This window comes from Triturus cristatus, chromosome 6, assembly GCF_964204655.1.
Source record: "Triturus cristatus chromosome 6, aTriCri1.1, whole genome shotgun sequence".
Taxonomy (NCBI): Eukaryota; Metazoa; Chordata; class Amphibia; order Caudata; family Salamandridae; genus Triturus; species Triturus cristatus.
Genome location: NC_140589.1, coordinates 384565097 through 384588066, shown reverse-complemented (window position 1 = coordinate 384588066; position 22970 = coordinate 384565097). Strand labels below are relative to the sequence as shown.

At 45.6% G+C, this 22970-nt stretch overlaps 1 protein-coding gene across 2 annotated transcripts in view; it reads right to left on the bottom strand.

Annotated features, from left to right (window-relative positions):
• The window catches only part of PXDN (peroxidasin), a 565162-nt gene that overhangs the window by 309985 nt on the left and 232207 nt on the right, over positions 1-22970 (bottom strand). For both annotated transcript variants that reach the window (XM_085610787.1, XM_085610786.1), the window contains one exon: positions 12478-12647. In XM_085610787.1, coding sequence (XP_085466913.1) covers positions 12478-12647 — 170 coding nt within the window. The remainder of the gene's footprint in view (positions 1-12477; positions 12648-22970) is intronic.

The following is a 22970-nucleotide window of genomic DNA, read 5'->3' as shown; positions in this document are numbered from 1 at the left end:
ATGAAGAGGCTCAAATGGAGTGCACATCAGATATGTGAGAACCAAGTCGCATTGAGGCATCACAAAAGGAATAGGAGGAAAAAGGTGAGTAATGCCTTTGAGAAATCTATTGACAACTGGGGACTTGAAAAGAGAGGGCTGATCAGGCAGCCTGAGAAAGGGTGAAAGAGCAGAAAGGTAACCCTTGATAGTGCCCAAAGCAGAGCCCTGCTGGGCCAAAGAAAGGAGGAACAATAGGACCTCAGAAAGAGGATCAACAGATTTTACTGTGCACCATGCCACACATTTTTTCCACCGACAGGAGTATACAGTTTTAGTGGAGGGACGCCTGGCTGCCAGAATCACATTACAGACTTCGGGTTGCAAGTCAAATGGAATCAGCTGTTGCCGCTCAATCTCCACGCAAGGAGGTGGAGGCTTGACAGGTTCGGGTGGAGGACCGTCCCCTGTTGCTGCGACAGAAGATCCTCCCAAAGAGGCAGTCGGCTCGGGGGATCCACACTCATACTGAGTAGCTCAGGATACCAAACTCTTCGAGCCCAGTCCAGTACCACAAAAATGACTTGGGCCTGGTCACGCCTGAAGTGGTATAGGCGGAAAGGCGTACAACAGACCGCAACTCCACTTGCGACGAAAAGTGTCGCCTAGCGAGTTCCGCCTTGGAAACTCCAACGAGCATAACTGCTGACATTGCTCGTTCTCTTCAGTGGCGAATAGATCTGACCAAGGTTCTCCCCACTGCTGAAAGAGACTTTGCACCACCTCTGAGTGAAGACGCCATTCGTGATCCAACATGCTTCTTCGGCTGAGTTCGTCCGCCCTGGCGTTCAGGGTACCTGCCAGGTGTTGAACCACCAAGGAAATGCCTTGACGTTCCAGCTACGTCCAGAGAAATAGAGCCTCCTGACATAGGGTCCACGACCCCACCCCGCCCTGTTTGTTGCAGAACCACATGGCGGTGGTGTTGACTGTGAACACCTGCACTACTCTCCCCTTGACAGAGGGAAGGAATGCCCTGAGCTCCAAAAGGTTGATATGGAGCTTGGACTCTGCCGGAGACCAGAGGCCTCTGATCTCCGCCTCTCCCATGTGGCCACCCCATCCGAGGAGGGACTACTGTGTGCTCCAGTTGGGGAAGGGAGAGGGATCTGCCGCTGACCCAACGCTGGTTCGTGAGCCATCACTTTAAGTCCTGTGCAGTGCCCTCCGAGATCTGGACCTAGTCGGACAGGTTCCCCCGATGCTGCGTCCACTGAAACTTCAGGTCCCGCTGCAGAGCCCGCATAGGCCATCTGGCATAATCAATCAGCAGGATGCAGGAGGCCATGAGGCCCAGCAGCCTCAGTGTCTTCCTGACCGAAACCCAGGACCAGGGCCGAAAGATCGGAATCATAGCTCGAATGTCCCGGACTCGCTGTTCGGGAGGATAAACCCGAAAATACGCCGTATCCAGAACTGCTCCGATGAGGAGGTGCTTCTGAGAGGGAATCAGGTGCGACTTTGGCATGCTGATGGAAAACCCCAGCAAATGCAGGAGGTCAGCCGTAGTCTGGAGGTGGGAGACGATTGCCTGGGGCGAGCCCGCCTTCAACAGCCAGTCGTCGAGATAGGGGAAGACTGAAACCCCTGATCTGTGCAGATTAGCTGCGACCACCGCCATCACTTTCGTGAACACCCGAGGGGCGCTGGTAAGGCCGAAAGGGAACATGGTGAATTGAAAGTGCTCGTGGCCCACCGTGAACCGTAGGCAACACCGCAACAGGATGGGGATATAGAAATAAGCATCCTGCAAGTCCAATGCTACCAGCCAGTCTTGCAGGTCTAGGGCAGACAAGACCTGAGCAAGCGTGAGCATCTTAAACTTCTCCTTCCGGAGGAAGCGATTGGCGTTCCGGAGGTCTAAGATAGGGCGCAGACCCTTGTCCTTCTTTGGAACCAATGAGTAGTGGGAGTAAGAACCACGACCTAATTCTGGCGTCGGAACGCGCTCGATGGCCCCCTTGGCCAAGAGGGCCGTAACTTCCTGCTGGAGAAGTGCCAAGTGTTCCCCCGACATGCGGTGGTACAGAGGTGGCATGGCTGAAGGGGTAGATTCGAAGGGGAGGGTGTAGCCCCTTCAGACTATTTGCAGAAACCACCTGTCCGATGTTATGGAACGCCAGTGGGGAAGGTGATGGCGAATCCTGCCACCCACTGGCATGTGGTGGGCCTGAAACACCAAGCTAAGAAGGCATAGAGGTGGCGGCGGCAGGGGAGGTGATGGACTGACCCGTCCGCTGTCCTCGGGACCCACCACGGCAGGTCCCACATCCGCGGCTGCGCTGAGACTGTGGCTGCACAGCCTTGTGGGTCTGAAAAGAACGTGCCTGGGCGCATCAACCTTGACAGGACTGAAAAGCGGACCCCGAGGGAGTACGCATGGTGGCGAGACTCAAGGATTGGGCCGTAGCCCGAGAGTCCTTAAAGCGTTCCAGGGTGCTATCCGCCTCATCACCAAAGAGGTGTGTACCATCAAAGGGCATGTCCAACAGGGTGTTCTAGACATCCCCAGAGAAGCCAGTAGTTCAGAGCCAAGCATAACGACGGAGCGCCACAGTTGTGGAAAGTGCCCTACCAAGAGAATCGGCTGTGTCAAGCCCACAACGAATAGTACATTTTGCAGCATCTCTCCCTTCAGTAATGGCTTGGGAGAGAACCGCCCGTGCCTCCACAGGGCATTGAGGCAGCACCTGTGCCACAGTGTCCCACACAGAATGGGAATAGCGGCCTAGCCGGCATGCAGTATTCACCGCCCGCAACCCAGAGCTGGCAGATGTGAAAATCTTTTCCCAAATTGCTCCAGTTAACTAAATTCCTTGTCCGGAGGAGCCGAAGGGAATGCACTCGGCAAAGCAGAAGCCTGGACAACCAGACTCTCAGGCATTGGGTGTTGTGTGAGAAAGCTGGGATTGCCCGGCGCCGGGCAGTGGCGGCGCACCACAGCCTTGTCTACAGGGACTCCTGTGTTTCGTTTAATCCAGGTGCCCAACAGGATATCAGTACGCGCTTAATTGAAGGGCAGTAATGGCTCTGCAGAGGAGCACTGCGGCTGCAGGTCCTCAGTTAGGAGATTGGTCCTCATAGGTACAGAACGGCGCTCGAGGTTAAGAGCCTCAGTTGCCCTATGCAAAACCACCGAAAAAGTCCCAACCTCCTCCGTGGCCATGGAAGAAAGGTGCAGAGTACCAGGGTGTGGTGAGAAATCCAGATCCACTGGATCCTCCACATCACCTTACCACTCAGGCTCATCCTTGCATTGAGCTGCAAGAGGGTCCTCAGACCCCTCCCAGTATTCCCCTTCGTCCACCGGTTGCTGAAGAGGCCGGTAAGGACGAGGTGCCCTGGGAATGGGATAAACTCCCCTCCTGTAATCAGTAAGTGGTGTAAAGGTGGAGACCTTGGTGTTGGGGAACGTAGTGGAGGAGGAGGAGGGGAGTGGTTAGTACCTACATTCTTCCTCTTCAAATGGAATGCGGTAAAGGGTGTCCTCTGACTCAGGTTTGCGTTTTTGAGGTGATTTAGTAAGAACATGTCCTGTATGTGGATTTATATGAAGTTCCTTATGTTTTGGGTCCGAGTAGGGTGTTGGGGTGTCGAAAATCAGATCCTGCAGCTTCGGAAGAATAGTTTTAGGTTTCAGCGCTCAGGATTTGGGTGCTGGGATAGAATGACGTTTTGGCACAGAAGGTTTCGATACTAAAGGTGTTTCACTTTTGGTGTCAATGATTTGGGATCCGCAGCGGTTTTCGGCTTCAAGCCTGAAGGTTTAGGCTCAGTGCCAGGCTTTGGCTGACTCAATCCCGAACCGGAGGGCGGGTCGTTATAAACATTTTGTTGGTGCCAACCGTGGCCCGAAGGCGGGGGTGAGACCGAAGCCTTTTGTTTCGGCTGAGTTGGAGTTTGGGTCAAGGGGCGTTCAGTACTCACTGGAAGTTGACCTTGTGGCAAGTCTTCTTCCATCTTGGAATCTGATTCTGGAATGGAGACAAGTTCTTCTTGTTCTTCCATGGCCCCTTGTGTGTTAAATTCTTGCTTGGATTCTTTGACGAAGATGTCCGGTGTGTATTCAATGTTTTGAATCTGCATTTCGTGATGTCAAGCCTGATGATCACGGAGCGTTTTCTTCAATAGGAGCGATCTGCACGCGCCACAGTCCTGTTTGTTGTGCTCCAGAGACCAGCATAAGTTGCACACTTTGTGCGAGTCGTGCACGGATACTTGGCGTGGCACCAAGGGCAGAATTTGAATGGAGTCCGTTCCATCGACTGCTAAGTGGACCGTAACGGTTAGGCTGGATGGCCTTCCCGAGGATGTTCATTCAAAATAGGTTTTCCTAGATGGATACAATATGCGGAGAAGTGGAATACGCGTTTGAAAGATTACCGGCATGGGTAGAGTGGATTGCGCACCGAGGTGAACCTGAAGAAACGGTTTTGAAGCGGAGCGCAGCAAAACACGTCCGAACCCGATGGCGGAAAAAAACAACCTAATAATTGAGTCGATGCCCATGCGAATTATCACTGAAAGGAGAAGTCACCTACCTCGTGACTGGAAAAACTTCTTCAAAGAAAAACAACTTGCAAACATCCACACACAACACTAGATGACAGGAGTATGCAAAGCATGTGATCTACAGCTCACATGCCACAAACAGAGTTATCAAAGTAATAAAATTGTCTTTCTGACAGATATTTTTAACCTCATATTCCTCACCTTCACAATAAATATCAAAGCAGAACCTACCTCGGAAGAGGGTCTTTGGAGTAGACTCGGACCTAAAAGCCTAGCAGGACTGAACAGCCAATTTGCCCTTTCTATCAAACCTGGCTATCAAGGCAGTAGAGCTTTGTGAATGTGTTTTCGGCGAGTAGCACGCTACTCCGTAACCCATAAAGGATTAGTGTTGAGTTAAGATGTCCAGGACAGGCACTTCTCACACCAAAAAGTATATCAGATGCTAAAGCAGAGGGCTATCCACTCAAGATAGAGTTGTTTTCTGCACTGGCTTGCCATTCTTTGCCTCAGAAATGCCCACAATACACTAATTATCCATAGGATGGTCTATGGTGTGATTCATGTAAAAGCTTAAAGCACACTTGGGGTTCAACTGATGTAGCCTCTCCTCCTCTTTTGAGGTGTGAAGCAGGGCAAACAAAAAATTGGGGCCTCTCCTCTTTTGAGGTGTGAAGCAGAGCGAAAAAAACACTAAAGACTGATGGATTGACCAACGTGAAAAGGTGTAATTACATTCTGCAAGAAGGCGGACTGTGTCCTTATCACCAGTCTGTCCAAGAAAAAAGGTGGTGTGAGGTAGTTGCCCAGAAGTGTTAAAGATTGCAGGAATCTGTTAGCATGAGCTGAAAGCCATTTTGTACTTGGCAGCCATTTTAGTTAGCTATGTGCTAGCCATTTGCTTTCTCCCTCTTCCAGAACCTCGCACATGCTCAGAAGGGCCTAGCTAGTAGAATGCACCTGCTCCTAGTATAGAACTGTCAGGCTGTTCTAACTGATGTCAGCAACTCATTACTACTCCTACTTGTTGACTGTGCATTTCCTGTATGACCATCTATGTGTGTAACTCTTCTCATGTGTACTTGTACCGCCTTCTTTTGAGCCCCTGTGAGGGTATATAAGGCCCGTGTTCTCTGTACTCCTTAGAATGCCTCCTACAGTGACTTGAGGTTAATAAATGCATTGTTTTTATATTACAGCTTCTGTGCCAATCTCTTCTTTGTTGGTTTAAAAGAACCAGGTGTATCAGTGAAACCCCTGAGAAGGTTTTGATTACTTCAACAGTGCCTGGAGTTCACACACAGGACGAGCTGAAGTGATCACAATGAGGAACATAGTCTTGAGAGTCAGAAGACGCAATGAGCAACTGTGCATCGGCTCAAAGGAGGTGAACATGAAGAACGTCAGGACCAAGTTAAGGTCCCTCTGTAGCATCAAAAAGAGTTTCAGAAGGAACACAGGCATAGACAAGCATTGGCATAGCCAATAGGTCTCGCCTTTGGGACCTTTTAATTGTTTATCCATGCAACAGTTGCATAACTAAATACTTATAAGGTCCCAAATGCGAGACCTATTGGCTAGGCCAAGCGGCCGCGAAAGTGATCGCAATCAAACATGAAAGCGGCCGCAAAAGTGAAAGTAATCGCGGTCAAGCGCGGCGCACGCGCCCGCACACATGCACTGTAGCTCTAGGCTGGCCTGGTAGCACTTTTTGAAGCCCTCTCAAAAAGTCTCGCCAGACCAGCGCATGCATCACAACAGGTGATTTAAACAAGGAAGGTTGATCTGGCAAACACAAAAAGGTTAAAAGAGCCAAAGACTAAGCTTTAATGATGGCTACTGCCAGACCTTGTGGTGCTAAAGACAACAAATATCTGACAGACCCCTTACTATGTTGCGGACCAAACTAGGCCACAAAATTTCCCAGCATAAACCGACTTTATAGAAATCGCCTGCAAGCAAGGAAGACATACGCAACCCAAGGGCGGCACATAGAATGCAGCCAACTGGGGCTGCTCAATCTCCATGCATGAAAGTGTAGATTGCGCAGGTTCGGGTGCAGAACCCTACCTTGCTGCTGCGACAGAAGATCCTACTAAGTGGTAGCCTAATTGGAGAATATATGCTCATGCCCAGACGTTCCAGGTACAACACTCTCTTGGCCCAATCCAGAGCTACTAGGATCTGATCTTCAGAATTCAGGGCAGGGTACCCAGGTGGGTCACAAACAGAGAAATGCTCTCACAGTCCAACCAATTCCAGAGGCACAGCACCTCTACAACAGAACCAGGACTCCCTTCCACTCTATTTGAAGAAGCAGTTGTGTGTCAGTGGTGTTGTAGGTAAGAACCTGCAAAAGACTCCAGTTGATGGATGGCAGGAAGGCCTTCACAGGTAGGTGAACATGCCTCAACTGCAAAAGACCGATATGGAGGTCGGCTTTCGTTGAAGATCAGAGTCATCTGATCTTCTCCTCTCCCAGATGAGCTCCCCAACCCAGGATTGATGCATCAACAACCATCAGCCGCAGGTGGGACATAGTGAGGGGTCTGCCGCAAGTCCAACTGTGGTTGAGCAGCTACCTCTACAGACCTTGTGAAGTCTCCTCTGAAACCCGGATGGAATTAGACCGGTTTCTTTAGTGCTGGGATTGCTGAGTCTTCAAATTCCACTGCACAGCCCGCATATGTCGCCTGTGCGATAGACAAGCTCAATGCAGGAGTCTTATAGGCCAAGAAGCCTCAGAACTGTCATACTGACACCAAGGACTGAGGCTGAAATAACTGAATCATACCACCAATGTCAGTGATGATGAAGGGAAGTCCCTGACTCGTATCCAAGACAGCATCTATGAACAGAAATCAGGAGTCGGGTGCATTTTTGGCATATTGAAGAAGAACCCCAATAACATCAAGATGTTTGCCATCATTTGGAGGTGGCGCCCGACTGACTGTGGCGAGTCCACCCTCAACAGTCGGTCATTAAGGGAAAACTGATAGCCCTCTCCCCCGAAGACGGATAGTGACTACAGCCATCACTTTCATGAACACCCTAGGAGTTCTGGCAATGCTGAAGGCGAATACAGCAAATTGAAAATGCTCCCGGCCCACATTGAACCACAAGTAACGCCTGTGACCCCGGTGAGTAGCCTAGGAAGTGCAGCGCAGTTGTGAAGCGGCCTAGAAAGCGTGCTGTTGTTCAGTTTTCCTTAAAACGTTCAAAGGTGGAGTCATCTTTTTCACCAGTGAGACATGATTCATCAATAGGCATATCCATAAAGGATGTTAAATATCTCCCAAAACCCCATGCTGCACATCCGCACATGTCTTTGTAGCACCACTTGAGGGCCGACTGCATGCCCAAAGTAATTGCCATATTTAGACAAGAATAAATGATGTATTATTTGGACTATCCTGAAGGGGTTTAGACAGGCAGGCCCTAAATTCTTCCAGAAGCACCAGCAAAATCTCACTGGCCATGTCCTGGAGGGCATGCACATATCGGCCCAGTAGGCAAATTACATTTATTGACTAGAAAAGAACATTAATTTTCTGAAAGCCTCAATCCTCTTGATTCCCTGTGTGGGGGGAGTAGTAAGGGAAGAACTGGGGTTCAACTTGCTGGTGGAATCCTGAGCCACTAGACACTCTGGAGAAGGATGATGCATCAAAATATCAGGGTTGGCTGATGCTGAGCAATGGCATCTAGCCTCCTGCCTGTTCACCGGCAGGCAACAGAAACATTTGGACCAACAGACCATCAGAGTGTCTAGAGGCTGAATTACACTATGTGAAACCAGAGAACCTGGGATAAATTCTGGCTTCCGCACGTGACTGATTTGTGTGAAACAAGGTAATTATTGTATTTCACAATAAGTTATATTTTAATGTTGGGACACTTTTTAAATTATATACCAATTAGCACCATTAATTTTGTCTATTAATATAGAATATATGCTTTTTTAATGTGTCCGATTCTCTCTTTTTATTCAAATTTTTTATATATTGTATTGATTTTTATAACTTGGAAATTAGTTTTTATGTGAATTACTTTTATGACATCTGTTGAATAAAGCTTATGTTGACTGACTGACAGTATTTCACTTTGGCTTCTTTTTCTTCATTATCATATATGAGAGCACCACGAAGAACAGGAGTTCAGGATGGGTGCTGCACTAACCTCTTGTGTTTGATCTAATAAATTATTGATCGATTATATAACTGAATCCCTTGGTGTTAAGGTAGCTTCATAGGTTGACAACACTCAATTAGCAATTGTTTTTTCCCTTCCAAGACAATACGGAGGCAGCTTTTAAAAATGTGCTTCATAGGAGTTGCGGCTTGGATGGAAGCAAATTGCCTGAAACGAATATCCAATTAAACAGAAGTTTTGATTTTTAATCAAAGTGGACCTCCAACGCCCTTTGGTGGCCTGCTGAACTCAACGTTCCTCCAAATCCAACCTCTTAAGCTAGAATTTTTTTTAACATCCATGACTCCATGCTCTCCTTTGCTGCTCAAATTAAACAAATCTCGTAGGTCTGCTTCATGAAAATATTAAAGTTTCTCCACCTATTTCTGAAGCAGACTAGAAAAACTGTAATTCATTCTTTAGTTAACTCCCATCTGGACTACTCGACCAGCATCTATCTTGGCCTTCCTGTGTATCTGATGCGCATACTTCAGTTAATCCAGAATGCAACAGGCAGACCAATTAGGAGAGTCCCTCGTCACCATGAAATCTCTCCTCATCTGAGATATCTGGACTAGCTCTCGGTGGATCAGCGCATTGAATTTCAAGCTTTGACGCTGGCTTTCAGAGCTCGCCACGGTGAGGCCCCAGGTTACTTGTGGAACAGACTGACCCCGTATACTCAATAGAGGGTACTCAGATCCAACAATAGCCACCTGCTACGGATCCCTAAATTCCTGAAGTATCGCCATGGAGGCAGCTCCTTTACTGTTCTCACAGCCTGAACTACGGAACAGCCTTCCATTCAATCTGTGGTAGGCTGAGTCTCTGGCAACCTTCAAAAGGCAACTCAAAACCTGGCAATTTGACATTGCCTAGCTTCTATGATATTCCGGCTGGCCTGACATTGTCTGTTAAAGGGCCGGGGCACTTCTGTTTAAAGCAGTTGTGCACTTTATCAAGAAATTATTGATTGATTGATATATAATGTATTATAATAACCTTGGCACATGAAAACTGACCTGACTCTTGGTTCACTAATGGCATTTTTGTCAGGGCGAGGTAGGCATGAATGTTTCCAAGTGCATATTTGACAACTATCACTTTTTATGAATGACTTTCAATGCAGTGGTATACTCAGATGCACTAGGAAGGAACACTTACTTGTGTTACTCAAATCCACTTAAAAATTAAGTGTATTTATCATATTTTTACATGTTTGTTGCACAATGTCTTTAGCAACGCCTTCATTTTTAAAGAGAAGTCATGCAGAACACCTTCTCTGCTACTTTTCCTTTAAAAAAATAATTGTCCGTTTAACAGCCTTATGAATGTCAGGGCTAAGTCAAGTAAACAGCAGCCAATGGGCTGCATGTTAAGGCCAGGAGGGCTACAAGCAGTACCTGGGCCATACTTTGAGTATATCTGCAATAGATAGTGGCTGGATGGTGTTGAGTCCCGCTTTGTCTTCTATTGTTTCCTCTTTGACTTCGACTTGTCTGTTGATTTCACTCACAAGGAGTATCCCTCTTGACATCGGCGTTGAGAGCAGGAGCAGGTCTGCATCCTCAATTTGGAGAGGAACTTATGCAAGGTCCGTGGCTTCCTTCAATGTTCGGCGATTTAAAGTTTCACTTTATGATCCCATATTGCTTTCAGGGGCATAAAAAGCACACTTTTCATATGACTTGGAGTCGTTACCCGAGCTCAGACACCAAAAGGCACACCTTGTGGGGGCCTATTATTGATATCTGCTTCCAACAGTCATTCCATGACTTGAACCTTGCAATTTTAGGTGGGTACATTGATGTGCTCTTGAATTTGGACAGGTTTTGAAAGCCGCAGAAAATGGGAGAGGGGCACTGGATCCATCAACGAAAGTGCAAAAAGAAAGGAATTCATATTGGCATGTAGGGGGAGGGGCTTAAATGCAGCTCCACTGTCACTTCCGGTGTGGAATGAAGCCAGTGCCGAGCCTCACTTGCCACCTAATGGATCCAGCTTGGTGATATTCTAAAGGTGAGGAATATGCGGTTAGAAATATTCATCAAAACAGGCAACATCAGGTTACCCCGGAAAACCCCTACGACCTTATTTCCATTTATTAAAGAGGAACAAATGAGTGTCAATGATAGTTTTGAGGTGAAAGGCTCTTTAATCGTCATGTGTTGCTTGGATCAATTTCAAAGAGTGGATCTAAATTAATTTGCAATTGAAGTCTACTGTTTGCTCCCACTTTATTGAATGCGAAGTGGAAGCTGTAATTTTTTAATTTATTATGTAATCCAGCTGTACATGGCATGCTAGGGATTAGAACTGTAAACAACATCAGGCGTATTCAGGATGGAGTCAGCCTTTTGATGCAAGGTCATCCTATATGCAGTAAAGTCTGGGTACACTTCCCTTCTTTGGTTTCAGCGGTGTGGGTTTAATATTAGGAAAGAGGATTGCCATCTGTTTATTGTTGATGAAATCTGTGCAATATATTGCTTTGTAAGGTTATATACTCTGCAAGGAGTGGGGAAATAGAAGATACATTACGCACTAGTTCATCTGAGATGGCAAGACTGTATGCACTTTACTGCCTTTCTAGAGAACTTATTTTTGCTCTGTTAAAAAGAGGGAAGACCAGTGGGTGAGACTGAGCAACTGAATGAGCAGAAGACACTTTAAAATGGTTTACTACTTATTATATTTCAATGTGTGATGGAATGGTATTTTACGTTAGGATTGGTGCAGTACGTTTCAGTACTGTGCAATAAATGTTTGTTAACTGCCGTTTATTTGTTTACTATATAGAAATGTATCTATCCCTCTTGTTTTATTGTTTTGAACACGATTTAATGTAACAATAAGCTGAATTACAGGTAAAGTCCCCTAAAAACCCACGGCCCAGTCTGTACTAACTCTTTTAAAAAGAAATAAGCAAATAAAAGGATGCCAGATAACTGGAATGATGTAGGACGGGGAAAAAGCCAAGTGAGAGTCATGGATGTGATAGCTTTCAATGTTTTTCCAAGACATGGCCTTGATCGAGCACATGCGGACTCTTGTTCATGAGATGGAGGAGCCCTCGGAAGCAATGAGTGAGGCACATGTACTGTTAGAAAGACAAGTGACAGATTAGATGCAATAAAAATAATCTCTTGGTCTAGGGACTTTAGTGGGGGCTAGCAGAATTCACGTGATACCATTTATCAACCACACCTGCGGGAGTTCTAGGGCTGTTTCACATCATTTCAGCTAATTGGATAAAAGAAACAAATTACAGTGGTTTGTAAAATTAAAGTCTAAGACTGGAAATTAGTGTACAAATGGTGGGTGATAAATGCATCTTTGATGTTATAAATAGTATTTAAAACGACCTAAAAGGCATGCTGATGTACACACGGTACAGGAAGGAATGTGACGATAAACCCTTTGGGAGCCAAAATAGTAGCCCTACCTAAAAAATATGAAATATAATATCTGAACATTTAACGTAAGACATCGTAACATGTTACCGTTCTGTCAGCTTGTGTGGGTACTTTTTATGTTAATAAGCAACACACATTTTGACTTCCTTTCCTTGTTTGTACTGGAATGCTATGAGTATGTATAGGTTGCGCTAGGTTTTTCGTTAACTCAATGTCTTTTGCCTTGTTAATGAGTTTCCTTAACAGCATACTGATTATGACGTTGTAAGGACGACAGAAAACCAACAAGGGAAAAGCGTTACCCAGGGTAAACACTCACCACAGTTAAGCTCTTCTGGGGTTATTGTGGACACTGATCTTCCCTGAAGTCGACGTGGATATTCACAAGTGGCTGCAGCCTGGGCATTGCCAGATTCGGCATAAGACTTCAATAAATCAGACAGCCACAGTATCTCACAGTCGCAGTGCAAGGCATTCGAATCCAGTCGCCTGTTTAAGAAAGAAACAGACATAATAATGAATATAGTGTTTACTCATTCGCTGTAAAATAGAGCTGCCTGAAATTATGTATACATTATTTAAGTTACCCAAGTGTTTTCCAGTTATTACCCTTTAAATCAACCCATGTAACTTAGATATGCATTTTCCTTCCATCACATACAAAACACGGGCATCACGGTATTTTAAATAAATACAATTTTGGGATTCAAAACACTCCTTACAAATCTGAATTCATAGGAATCCATAGGAATGCGGGGGTAGTGTACGTCACCCAGTTTCTTTAGTGTTCATCAAAGGTGTCAGAAATTGGATTTCTGGTTGAGTTGAGGTATGCACCCTGTCCAAGCAGGAACCACAATCCTTGTCAGGGTAAGTCTGATGCACACCATAAGTTAACCTGTGCTCCCACTCGGGCACAGAGCAGGCAGGCTTAACTTTAGAGGCAATGTGTAAAGTATTTGTGCAACACAGTGAAAACACCATAAAAAGACTCCACACCAGGTTAGAAAAATAGACTATAATTTTAGAAATAAAACAAGACCAAAACGACACCAATCCAATATGTATGAGTCAAGAAATGAATTTTTAAAGAATAAATGCAAAAATTGCGCTTAGAAGCAGTAAGCGCCTCTGGGGGTTATGTGGTCACGCTGGACCGGGGCAAAGTCAAGAGTTCAGACCAAACGCGAAGGAAAGTGACCTGGATACAGGAGCAATTTCTTGATCCTGGTCACAACAGCAAGATACAAGGTGCAGCCAAGCAATGCGTCAATATTGATCCCGCAGTTGAGGTGATGCATCAATTTTCTGGATACAGTGGTGGTTATGCGCCGGTTCCGAAGACAATATGCCAAGCTGAGAGGCATTGGTTCCCTGGATGAAGCACCGGGTTTCTCCACGCAGTCGAGGGGATGCACTGATCTTCCCACACTGCAGTGCCAGCAATGTGTTGGTTCCCATGCATCGGTTCCTTAAGGTAATGTGCTGGTTCCGAGTGCAATGTGCCGCTTCTGCTCCCGCAACAGCAATGATGCGTCAGTTCTGCTACGCGCAGAGAGGAGATGCATCGGTTAGTTCTGAAACAAGTGCTTGGGTTCACTTCCAGTGGGCCAGGCACAGGAGCAGGTGGTGAAACTTTGATATCCCAAGTCTTAAAAACAGGAGGCAAACCAACAAGCCCTTGGAGAGCACGCTGGATTCAAGCAGAGTCCAGTTCTTCCTCAGCAGTGTCAGAGGGAAGCAGGCATCAGGGCAGCACAGCAGAAAAGCAGTTCTCCAGAGCAGCATTCTGAAGAGTGACAATCGTCATGGAGGCACAGCCGTCCTTCTTGACAGAGGTTCTTTACATGTACAGAAGTGTCTGATTTGGTGAAGTCAGCGACCCAGTGCTTATACCCACGTGTGCCTTGACATTGGGGGGTCCTTCAAAGAAGGGTCTTTGGAAAGTGCACAGAGGTCTTTTCTTCCTTACCCTGCCTCCAGGATCACTACAGGGGGAGCAATCAACCTTTCGTATGGGAACAGGACACTGCCTATTCAGGAGTGTCAGCCCCTCCCTCCCGGATGAGCCGTTGGGATGCAGATGGGCACTGATGGAGACTGATAGAGAGATGACGGTAAACAGGGACAGATAAAGCTAGAGATTATAGTGATAGCCACAAACAGATACAGATAGAGTCATAGGGAGCTACAGACTTATAGACATACTGACAAAAACAGACAAAGATAGATTGATTGGAACAGTTTTGAGACAGACCCAGTTAGAGAGAGAGAGAAAGAAAGAAAAACAGTTAGAGATTGCAACAGGTATATAGTGACAGGGACAGATAGATACAGACAGACTGACAAAATATACACTGGAGAATCTCAGGCCTGGAGAGCTAGACACGCACAGAGAGACAGCTAGAGACAGATAGGTAGAGAAGAGACACCAAGAAACAGCGACATGTAGACAGAGACAAATTGAGTAACACTGTTGGACCTGCAGAGAACCATGGATAGATTTGTGCTCATGTCTGAGTGGAATACCTTCACATAGCTGTGTTATTTCTAATATTTCTTTCTCATATCTCATAAGCTGAAAACCATGAAGCAGCAAATCAGGTATTAAGTGGAGCCAATGAGCAACTTTGGACATTATCGCCAGAACCACAACCAAGATTGCACACCATAATAACGGAGCTGTCTACTTGGGAGATGGAAATGTGCCGCTGAGACATCTGGATAGAATGAAGATGTCTGTCAAATGGAAATGAGCCCAGAATCTGGTTTTCTGAGTTCGAAAAACAGCTAGATAGACAACTCCATGAGAAAAAAATGAAGCTCACTAAACCACATCACATAACCCCTTAGAACTTTGTGGCACCGACTATCAAATTTCGCCTAAAAACCTGTAAATATTGAACCCCCATTGCACTTTTTGTGGCACTTTATTTCACTAGCAATCATTCCTTTTTAGGTTTAAATCAATGGAAGCTACTCTATCAGGGTATTCCACCTTAATATAAGCATGCATAAGCAATCCCAGAGCGATAGTTGTTGCCATTAAGTTTATCGACATCAGGAGAGTGGTAAAAGTCATGAGTGTATATGTAGCCTCAATTATCTAATCAGTAGCAGCGAGAATTAAGCTTTACCACGAGGCTTCACTCGCATCACGCAAACCCTCCAATGTTCGTTCCCCAAATGCTCTTCCATTTTGCTTTTCCGGGTGGCATACTCATATGGTGTTAGTCAGAGATGAATCGTCATAACACGAAGCGTAATAGCAAAACACATTGAGACACCTTTCTGGAATGTTTCCCTTCCTCTCTAGCTCCTCGAGCGGACTTATAGCACACAATAAACAAACGTAAAGCTGGAAAACATAGGGCAATTGAGTCAGGAAGATAGAAATACTAAACTAACTGCACTTATTGGCACCCCTTAATTGCAGTTACATTTGATTGCAATTGCTTTTATTTAGCGTTTCATACTACTGCTGAGCCACAAAAGAACAAGTGCAGATGGGTAGCACAGTGGCTGTGCTATGGATAGAAAATTGCGTCTCTGTGGACAGTGTTTGGGGCCATGCGTGATGACCATAGTTGTGATCTTATTCTGTTTTTGTTGCGGTGCCTTGGGGTGCACTCCTCACTCTCCACCATGCAGGACCCCCTGTAACCAACACTCTCCTCCCCACAGGCACTAACTGCGCCCTTACAGGGACTTTGCGGCATCCTCGAAATGCTCCCTGCAAGAGCTCAGAGCACCCCCACATTCTCCACTCGGCAGAAAAGTACTATTCTTTTTCCTCCTCCCTGCTCAAAATCAATTCATCCTCACAACACTCCGTGTACGAGCTCCATTCACCTCTTCGCAGCCCTCACTACAGGGGCTCCTCACTCACCTCTCAGAAGGAGGACTCTCTACCTTTCCTCCCTCTAGGTGCGCCCTTCAGAGCCATCAGTGCAAGAGCGCCAAACTTACTCTACTCACAGGAGTTTACTACACCCCTCACAGCGCTCCACACAAATAGCTACCTGCACCTCTCACTCACCTCCCACCACGAGTACTCTGCACCTCTCCCTCTGCACCCTGCAAGTGCTCCCTGTACCCTTCAGAGCCCCCCTCTGCAGGAGCTCAATGCACAGGTCATTCACCTCCATGTACGAACCCCCTGCACCCCTCACACACCTCTCAGAAGGAACACTCCGCGCCAGTCCCTCGCCATCCTGCAGGTGCTCCCTGCACTTTTTAGAGCACTATGCCACACTTGCCTCTCAGAATGAACTTTATGCACCACTCACTCACCTCCCTGCAACAGCTCAATACACCATACTCACCGCAAGAGCTCCCTGCAGCGCCCACTTTCTTCCACGCAAGAGCTCAATGCACCCATCACAGCAGTCTCTGCAGTAGCTCCCCGCACCCCTCAAAGCGCTCACCACAGCAACAATCTGCATCCTTCATTCTCCTCTCTGCAGTAATTCGATGCAACCTGACAAAACTTCATATAGGAGCACACTACTAACTTCACTTCACTCAATTCCCTGCAACATCCCTCAGCATACCATGCTGCAGCACCTCACTGCACTCCTCACACTCAAGATGGTAAAGATACACTCACACACTGCCTGCATCCCTAACTCTCCTCTCAACACCTCTCACATCTCTCCCAGCAGGACAAACAAGAGGGTGAGGGTGTACTCACCTACTTCCTGTCAGAACAGGTAATGAAATCTCTCTTGCAAACTACCCATAGGAACATACAAACATGTGCTGAAACACTAGATCTCAATTATGAATCTTGGGAAAAAACATAAGTAAAGCAAATTTCAACAAAAAATAACATCAATAAATGTGTGGGATCTAATCAGAGATTGGAATTGTATCCAGCACAACTTGTCTTGCCACCCCTTCCCTGTCTGTCTTGGCTACCAATTCTCTCCCACAACAGACTGATACCTCCCCACAGATTCATCGTACACAACCTGCTAAGCCACATGACCTCAAGACCTTCATTTTTATGTCTCATTGGAGAAAGCACCGTCACATGTGAGATTTTGTTAGCTTACAGAGGGATTCAATCACACCCATTCTTATTATTGTTTGGCTTCATCATGACTCATTTCATGCTTCTCTTTAGTCAGTACATGCCAGCTTCACTTGCTCTTTGTGAGTTTGTTCCTTCAGTGGGGCATGGCCCAAGTACTGTTTGTTTCAGTGCCCAGTGTCCTTTCAGTGCCCAGTGTCCTTTCAGTGCTCAATCACTTTTGAAGATACTTTTTGGCTCAAATCTAGACAGCACTTGAGTGTCCCTTTGAGACGTGTTGTATACACTTTGTGGGCTTACAGACCAACCATTGCCTTTTTATTTGTTACTTCAATTGTCCTTTAAAAGGATTGCTTGCTAGTGGTTAATCTTTGTCCTTCCTTTTTGTGTTTCATTTCCTTCCACGGAGCAACGCCCAATTACTGGAATCATTACATCTTGGTGCTTACATTTCGTTTTTCGGCATTATGTTTTTCTTGGTTTCCTGCGCTTGTTTGGCAAAACTCTCATTTTGGTGGGTTCTTCATTAGGAGCACTCGTATTTTCACTTGCTACAGCGCCGTTGTAAACAGGGCTGTAAAACATGTTCTTATGTCGTCACATTTGCGGAGCACTCAAAGACTGAGATCAAATGTAAGACGCCTGTTCCGTACCCAAACCCCCTCCCTCATAGCTGCTAGCCGTCTCTGTTAAATCATTGCTAACCACAATCCCTCTGCTGAGAATGCTTATCTGGATCACCCTGTCCCTGGCAGGCCTGACTCTCTGGGGGAAGCCTTCCTGCCATGGACTATACTGATTCACAGAAGGTTAAAAACCAGTCTCATGATTCTCTAGGTAATACAAACTGTTTAATCTTTGTGCTCACGCTATGATGTCAACAGAGGCACTCAGTGTAATAAGTGTGCCACCGATGAAGCCTTTCCATCCAGCATTGTAGTTTGCAACTCGTGCATCTCACTTTTTGACTGCGGCATTTAACATAACTAAACATAAAAGATGGATGTTATAGTAAAATGAACAAAATCATGGCTCCTTCAGCTTACTACACACGATATGAGTGATGATGCCACACGTACAGACATCAAGGGATATGTAGTTCTGCGGTTGCAGCCACTAGGAAGGGAGAGGTTGTTTTGGATTCTCCAGCGGCTGCTTTCAAATACACCATGTCCTCCGCTCACTGAAAATATTCAGAGGACGTGCTTACTTGCCAAAATATAACTTCCAGTGCTTGTGCAAAATATGAATGTAACAAATTAACAGGTTAACAACTTTCATTGCATTATCTTCTTGAAGACAACCCAAATTTGTAATACCAAGATTTTTCCAACAACATTGTTATCGATCATATCCTATTACAAGACCATTTATGATCTTTCACTTTTGACTTTCACCTCTCTGTCTCAGAGCATTCCATTTAACATTGATTTGGCCACTATGGGTTGGCTCCTTTTTGCTTCTCATTTAGTGTCCTTGGTTATGGTAATTTCACAGTTTACTCTGGTTTTGCACAGTCATTTACTTACAGGAAAAATCTCAAACAAATGTAAATATTTGAAACCATCATTGATAAATGACAGCTTTAAAATTATGAATCACCATTTAATGTTTTAGTGTTTAAAAGGGGTGAAAGCACTGGATGTGTATCGTCATGGCAAAATTCTACTAAAGTTCTTTAAACGTGTCTAAATGTTATTATAAACATTATAGTGTTTGGCGGGCCCCACGCACAGATGGCGGCCAAGTATTTACAGCAAGGGCAGTGCTTAGAGGCACACACTGAGGGGTCAGCATTTGAGTGCAAGCAGTATTGTACTGGCATTTATACAGCACTTTAGTACCTCACCTAATCATTTTCGGAATCGACAAGTAAATAGCTACTCTATCATGCATGATTGAAAAAGTGTTGGGAGACATATGGCAGATGAGTAAGTGGCCACGTTTTGGAGTATGACTTTTGGTTGAGTGTACTGTTCATATTGCCACAGGCCTGTCACAGCACTTTATTGCATGAGGTAGGGCTCAAAAGAGTGTGGAAGATGGAATTGCTGTCTGCATAAACAGACCATTCATTATTTTCAGTTCAGGCCCATTGAAATGTTTGTTATAAGGAACAGCCAGATCTTAATTTTATTTATTTAATTCTAAGTGATTGCTTATTATCTACTTTTTCGTAGGTTGATCCACAGCTTCCAATTCTGTGTAACATACCTGGATGTTTAGTGTGACACACAACACCACACAATACACCGGCACACATAATTACACACCAAATAATACCATTCAATGCTACATGATTCAACTCCACATAATTACTGCTAGAAATGGGGGTCTCTCTTTGGCAGAGGTAGGTACACACTTTAGATAACCCCTGCTAACCACCTTGGTAGTTTGGCACGAGCAGGCAGGCTTATCCCAAAGGCAATGTGTAAAGTACTTGTACCAACACACACAGTAACACAGTGAAAACACCACAAAAGGACGCCATACCAGTTTAGAAAAATAAAATATCTTTATCTAAACTAAACAAGACCGGCAAAAAAACACACAGTTAAAAATATGACTTTCAAAAGGTTTCAAGAACTTGTACCATAGAAAACTGTGGATGCGTGACTTTTACACAAAGTACCTGAGGTTGTGTAAAAATTCACAAGGCTAAACAGCCACAGATTCGGAAACAAAGAGATGTGTCAACTCCTGATACCTTGAGGAGGTGATGCGACATTCCCACTGTACGCAGAGGAAGGGTTGCGTCGAATCCGGTCTGTATGGGAGTGATGCGTCGATTCTTCGTGACGGTTCCGGTCCGCAGGTGATGCGTTGGGAAAACTTGCCTCACATATGCGATGCATGGAAATCCGGGATGCGTCGGTGATTGATGCGGCGGTGTTGAGCGGAGCTGCATAGGTTTTCTTCAGCCGCGATCCCTCGATGTGTTGATTCTTGTAGCGGCGACAGGCGCTGCGTCAGGTTTCGGAGCAGCACGGAGTTGCGTGGAAATTCTTCTCACACCATGGAGATGTGTCGGAAAAACAGCCGCAAGAGGAGCGATGCATCGATTTTTTCAGTTCAAGTTTCTAATTTCTTCCAGCTCCCAAACAGCAGGAGCAATCCCCAGAGGTCCAAAACTCACACAGGCACCTCTTGGCAAGTCAGAATTCACAAAAGTAGAGTTCAGGAGAGCTGGGGGTGAAGTCTTTGTGTCCCTGAGACTTCAGAACAGGAGGCCAGAACATGCAGGCCCTTGGAGATCTCCTTCAAGCAGGGGACACAGCAAAGTCCTTCTCCTTTCCTTGGAAGAAACAGCAACTGCAGGCCAACTCCACACAGCAAAGGGGCAGTACTTATCCTCAGTATCTCCAGCTCTTCTCCTTGACAAAAGGTCCTCTTGAATTCCAGGGATGATCTAAAGTACTGGGGGCTGGGCCCCAATATTTCTATTACAAAATCCTTTGTTCTCTGGTGGCATAGAAGCCATGTGCTCAGTCAAAACCAGTTCTGTCCTCTCTGGTATAGCTTCCTGACAGGAGGTGGAGACAGCATTGTGGAAGTCAGACCAGGCCCATTCAGGTGGAAGGAAATCCCCTCCCCCTACTCTAAATGCAGCCCAGGTCTATTCAGACTGACTCATCCAGACTCTCTGGATCCACTGCACCTCCCCAGCGCCTGTCACTTCACAGACAGTCAATACACATCCTAGCAGAGGCACACTGGACAGCAAAGCAAGAAAATATCGACTTTCTAAAACATGTAATTTAAAACACAGAATGTGAAAATTCCCCTCACTAAAAGACGCATTTTAACATTCTGAGTTCAGGCATACTAAACCTTATTTCCTACCTTGTTCCCAGGGGTAGTTATGCTTATAAGATGTTATAAGCAAACTCCTCATTCTACCCTACGGGAACAAGTAACCTTGCAATAGTGAAAAACGAAATTGGCAGTAGTTCACTATCAGGACATGCTACACACAGTAGGGCATGTCCTACCTCTCACATACACTGTACCATGCCCACAGGGGTACCTTGGGCCTACCTCAGGGGTGACTAACATGTTAGAAAAGGGAACGTTAGGGCCTGGCAAGTGGGTGCACTTGCCAGGTTGACATGGCAGTTAACAAACCGCGTGCAGGCACTGCAGTTGCAGGCCTGAGACATCCTTTCAGGGCTACTCATGTGGGTGGCACAATCAGTGCTGCATGCCCAATAGTAGCATGTGATTTACCAGCCCTGGCACACTTAGTGCACTTTACTAGGGACCTACTAGTAAATCAAAATATGCCTATTAGGGAGAACCAATCATAATAACAATTTACACAGGGAGCACTTGCACTTTGACACTGATCAGCAGTGGCAAAGAGCCCAAAGCTTCTAAGTCAGCGAAAATGACATCCAGCACAGCATCAAAAATACAGGCGGTAGAGGCAAAAAGTCAGAGGAAAACACGCCAAGGATGCCATGTCTAACAATTACACTCTGCTCGATACAACATAAATACACCTCACATAAATCTACTCTATGCCACACAGCAACAATCCACATAAATACACTTCACACCATGTCACAAAATTCCAATCAGCATCATTTCACTCAATGCCACAGTTCCACGCCACACAATTCAACTCCACACATTCCCATTCCACACCACACAATTCACACCCAAAACACATAATTCAACACAATTACACAACACACCTCATGCATCCAATCCACACCACAGAATTCCACAGCATCCCACAAAATCCAATACCACACCACATAATTAAACTCCACTACATACCACTCCACAACACAATACCATTCCTCATAATTACACTCCATGACACAAAATACACTCCTCATAATTCCAGTATACTTAACACATAATTACTATCCACATACCTCCACACCATGCCACAGAATTCCACTTCACACAACACAATTCCACACCACACAATTTCACAGCTAACAATCCAACCCACATAATTCCACTCCACACATCCATACCCCTCCATAACACATGGGTAAAAGACATTGTCATTTACAACGCCAATAGCTCTAACTCTTGCAAAAGCTATACATACGGACTTTGCCAATCCTTGTTTTTATTTTAGTGACAGCACTCCATAAGAGTATCTGTTTGCAGGTCATCTCCCCTCCCACTTCACATTGTTTTTGCTATGTTGCTTGCCCCTTTGTTGTTGCCCTGCTGCTACTTGCCCCGTTGTTGTTGCTTTCACTGTTATTTCTTGCCTTGTTGTTGCTGCCCATTGTTTCTTGCCCGGTGCCCCCCGCCTCCGACATTGTCGCATTGACCATCCACCGTTCTTGATTCCTACCACCTCACCCCCTTCCTTATTCTTGCTTGCCACATCCCCTGCTGTCAGGAAAAACATATATTGACAAAGCCAAAAAGTCTCGCTATGCAAAATCTATTAGGTTTGCCAATTTTTTTTACCCATGTTGTACATCAAACGTTTGTGCTGCATGAAGTAAAAAAAAAACCAAAAAAAAACAAGAACTATGACACTGTCAATACTGGCCGCGTCATAGCGATTTCTGTTTTTTTACCTTAAACCATGTTGCAAAACATTTACAAAGTCAAATGGCTTTCCAATTTGGCTTTGTCAAAGTTATTCAGCAGTTTTCAACTCTCTAGCAGCAATCAATGTTCCCTCTTAGGGCTACTCCCGTGGACACAGAGCAATCAATTTCTGGAACAGAAACATGTTGGTTCTATAGGACACAGAAATAAAAAGTTGTGAAATGCAAATATCAGTAAGAAGTCTTTGCCTT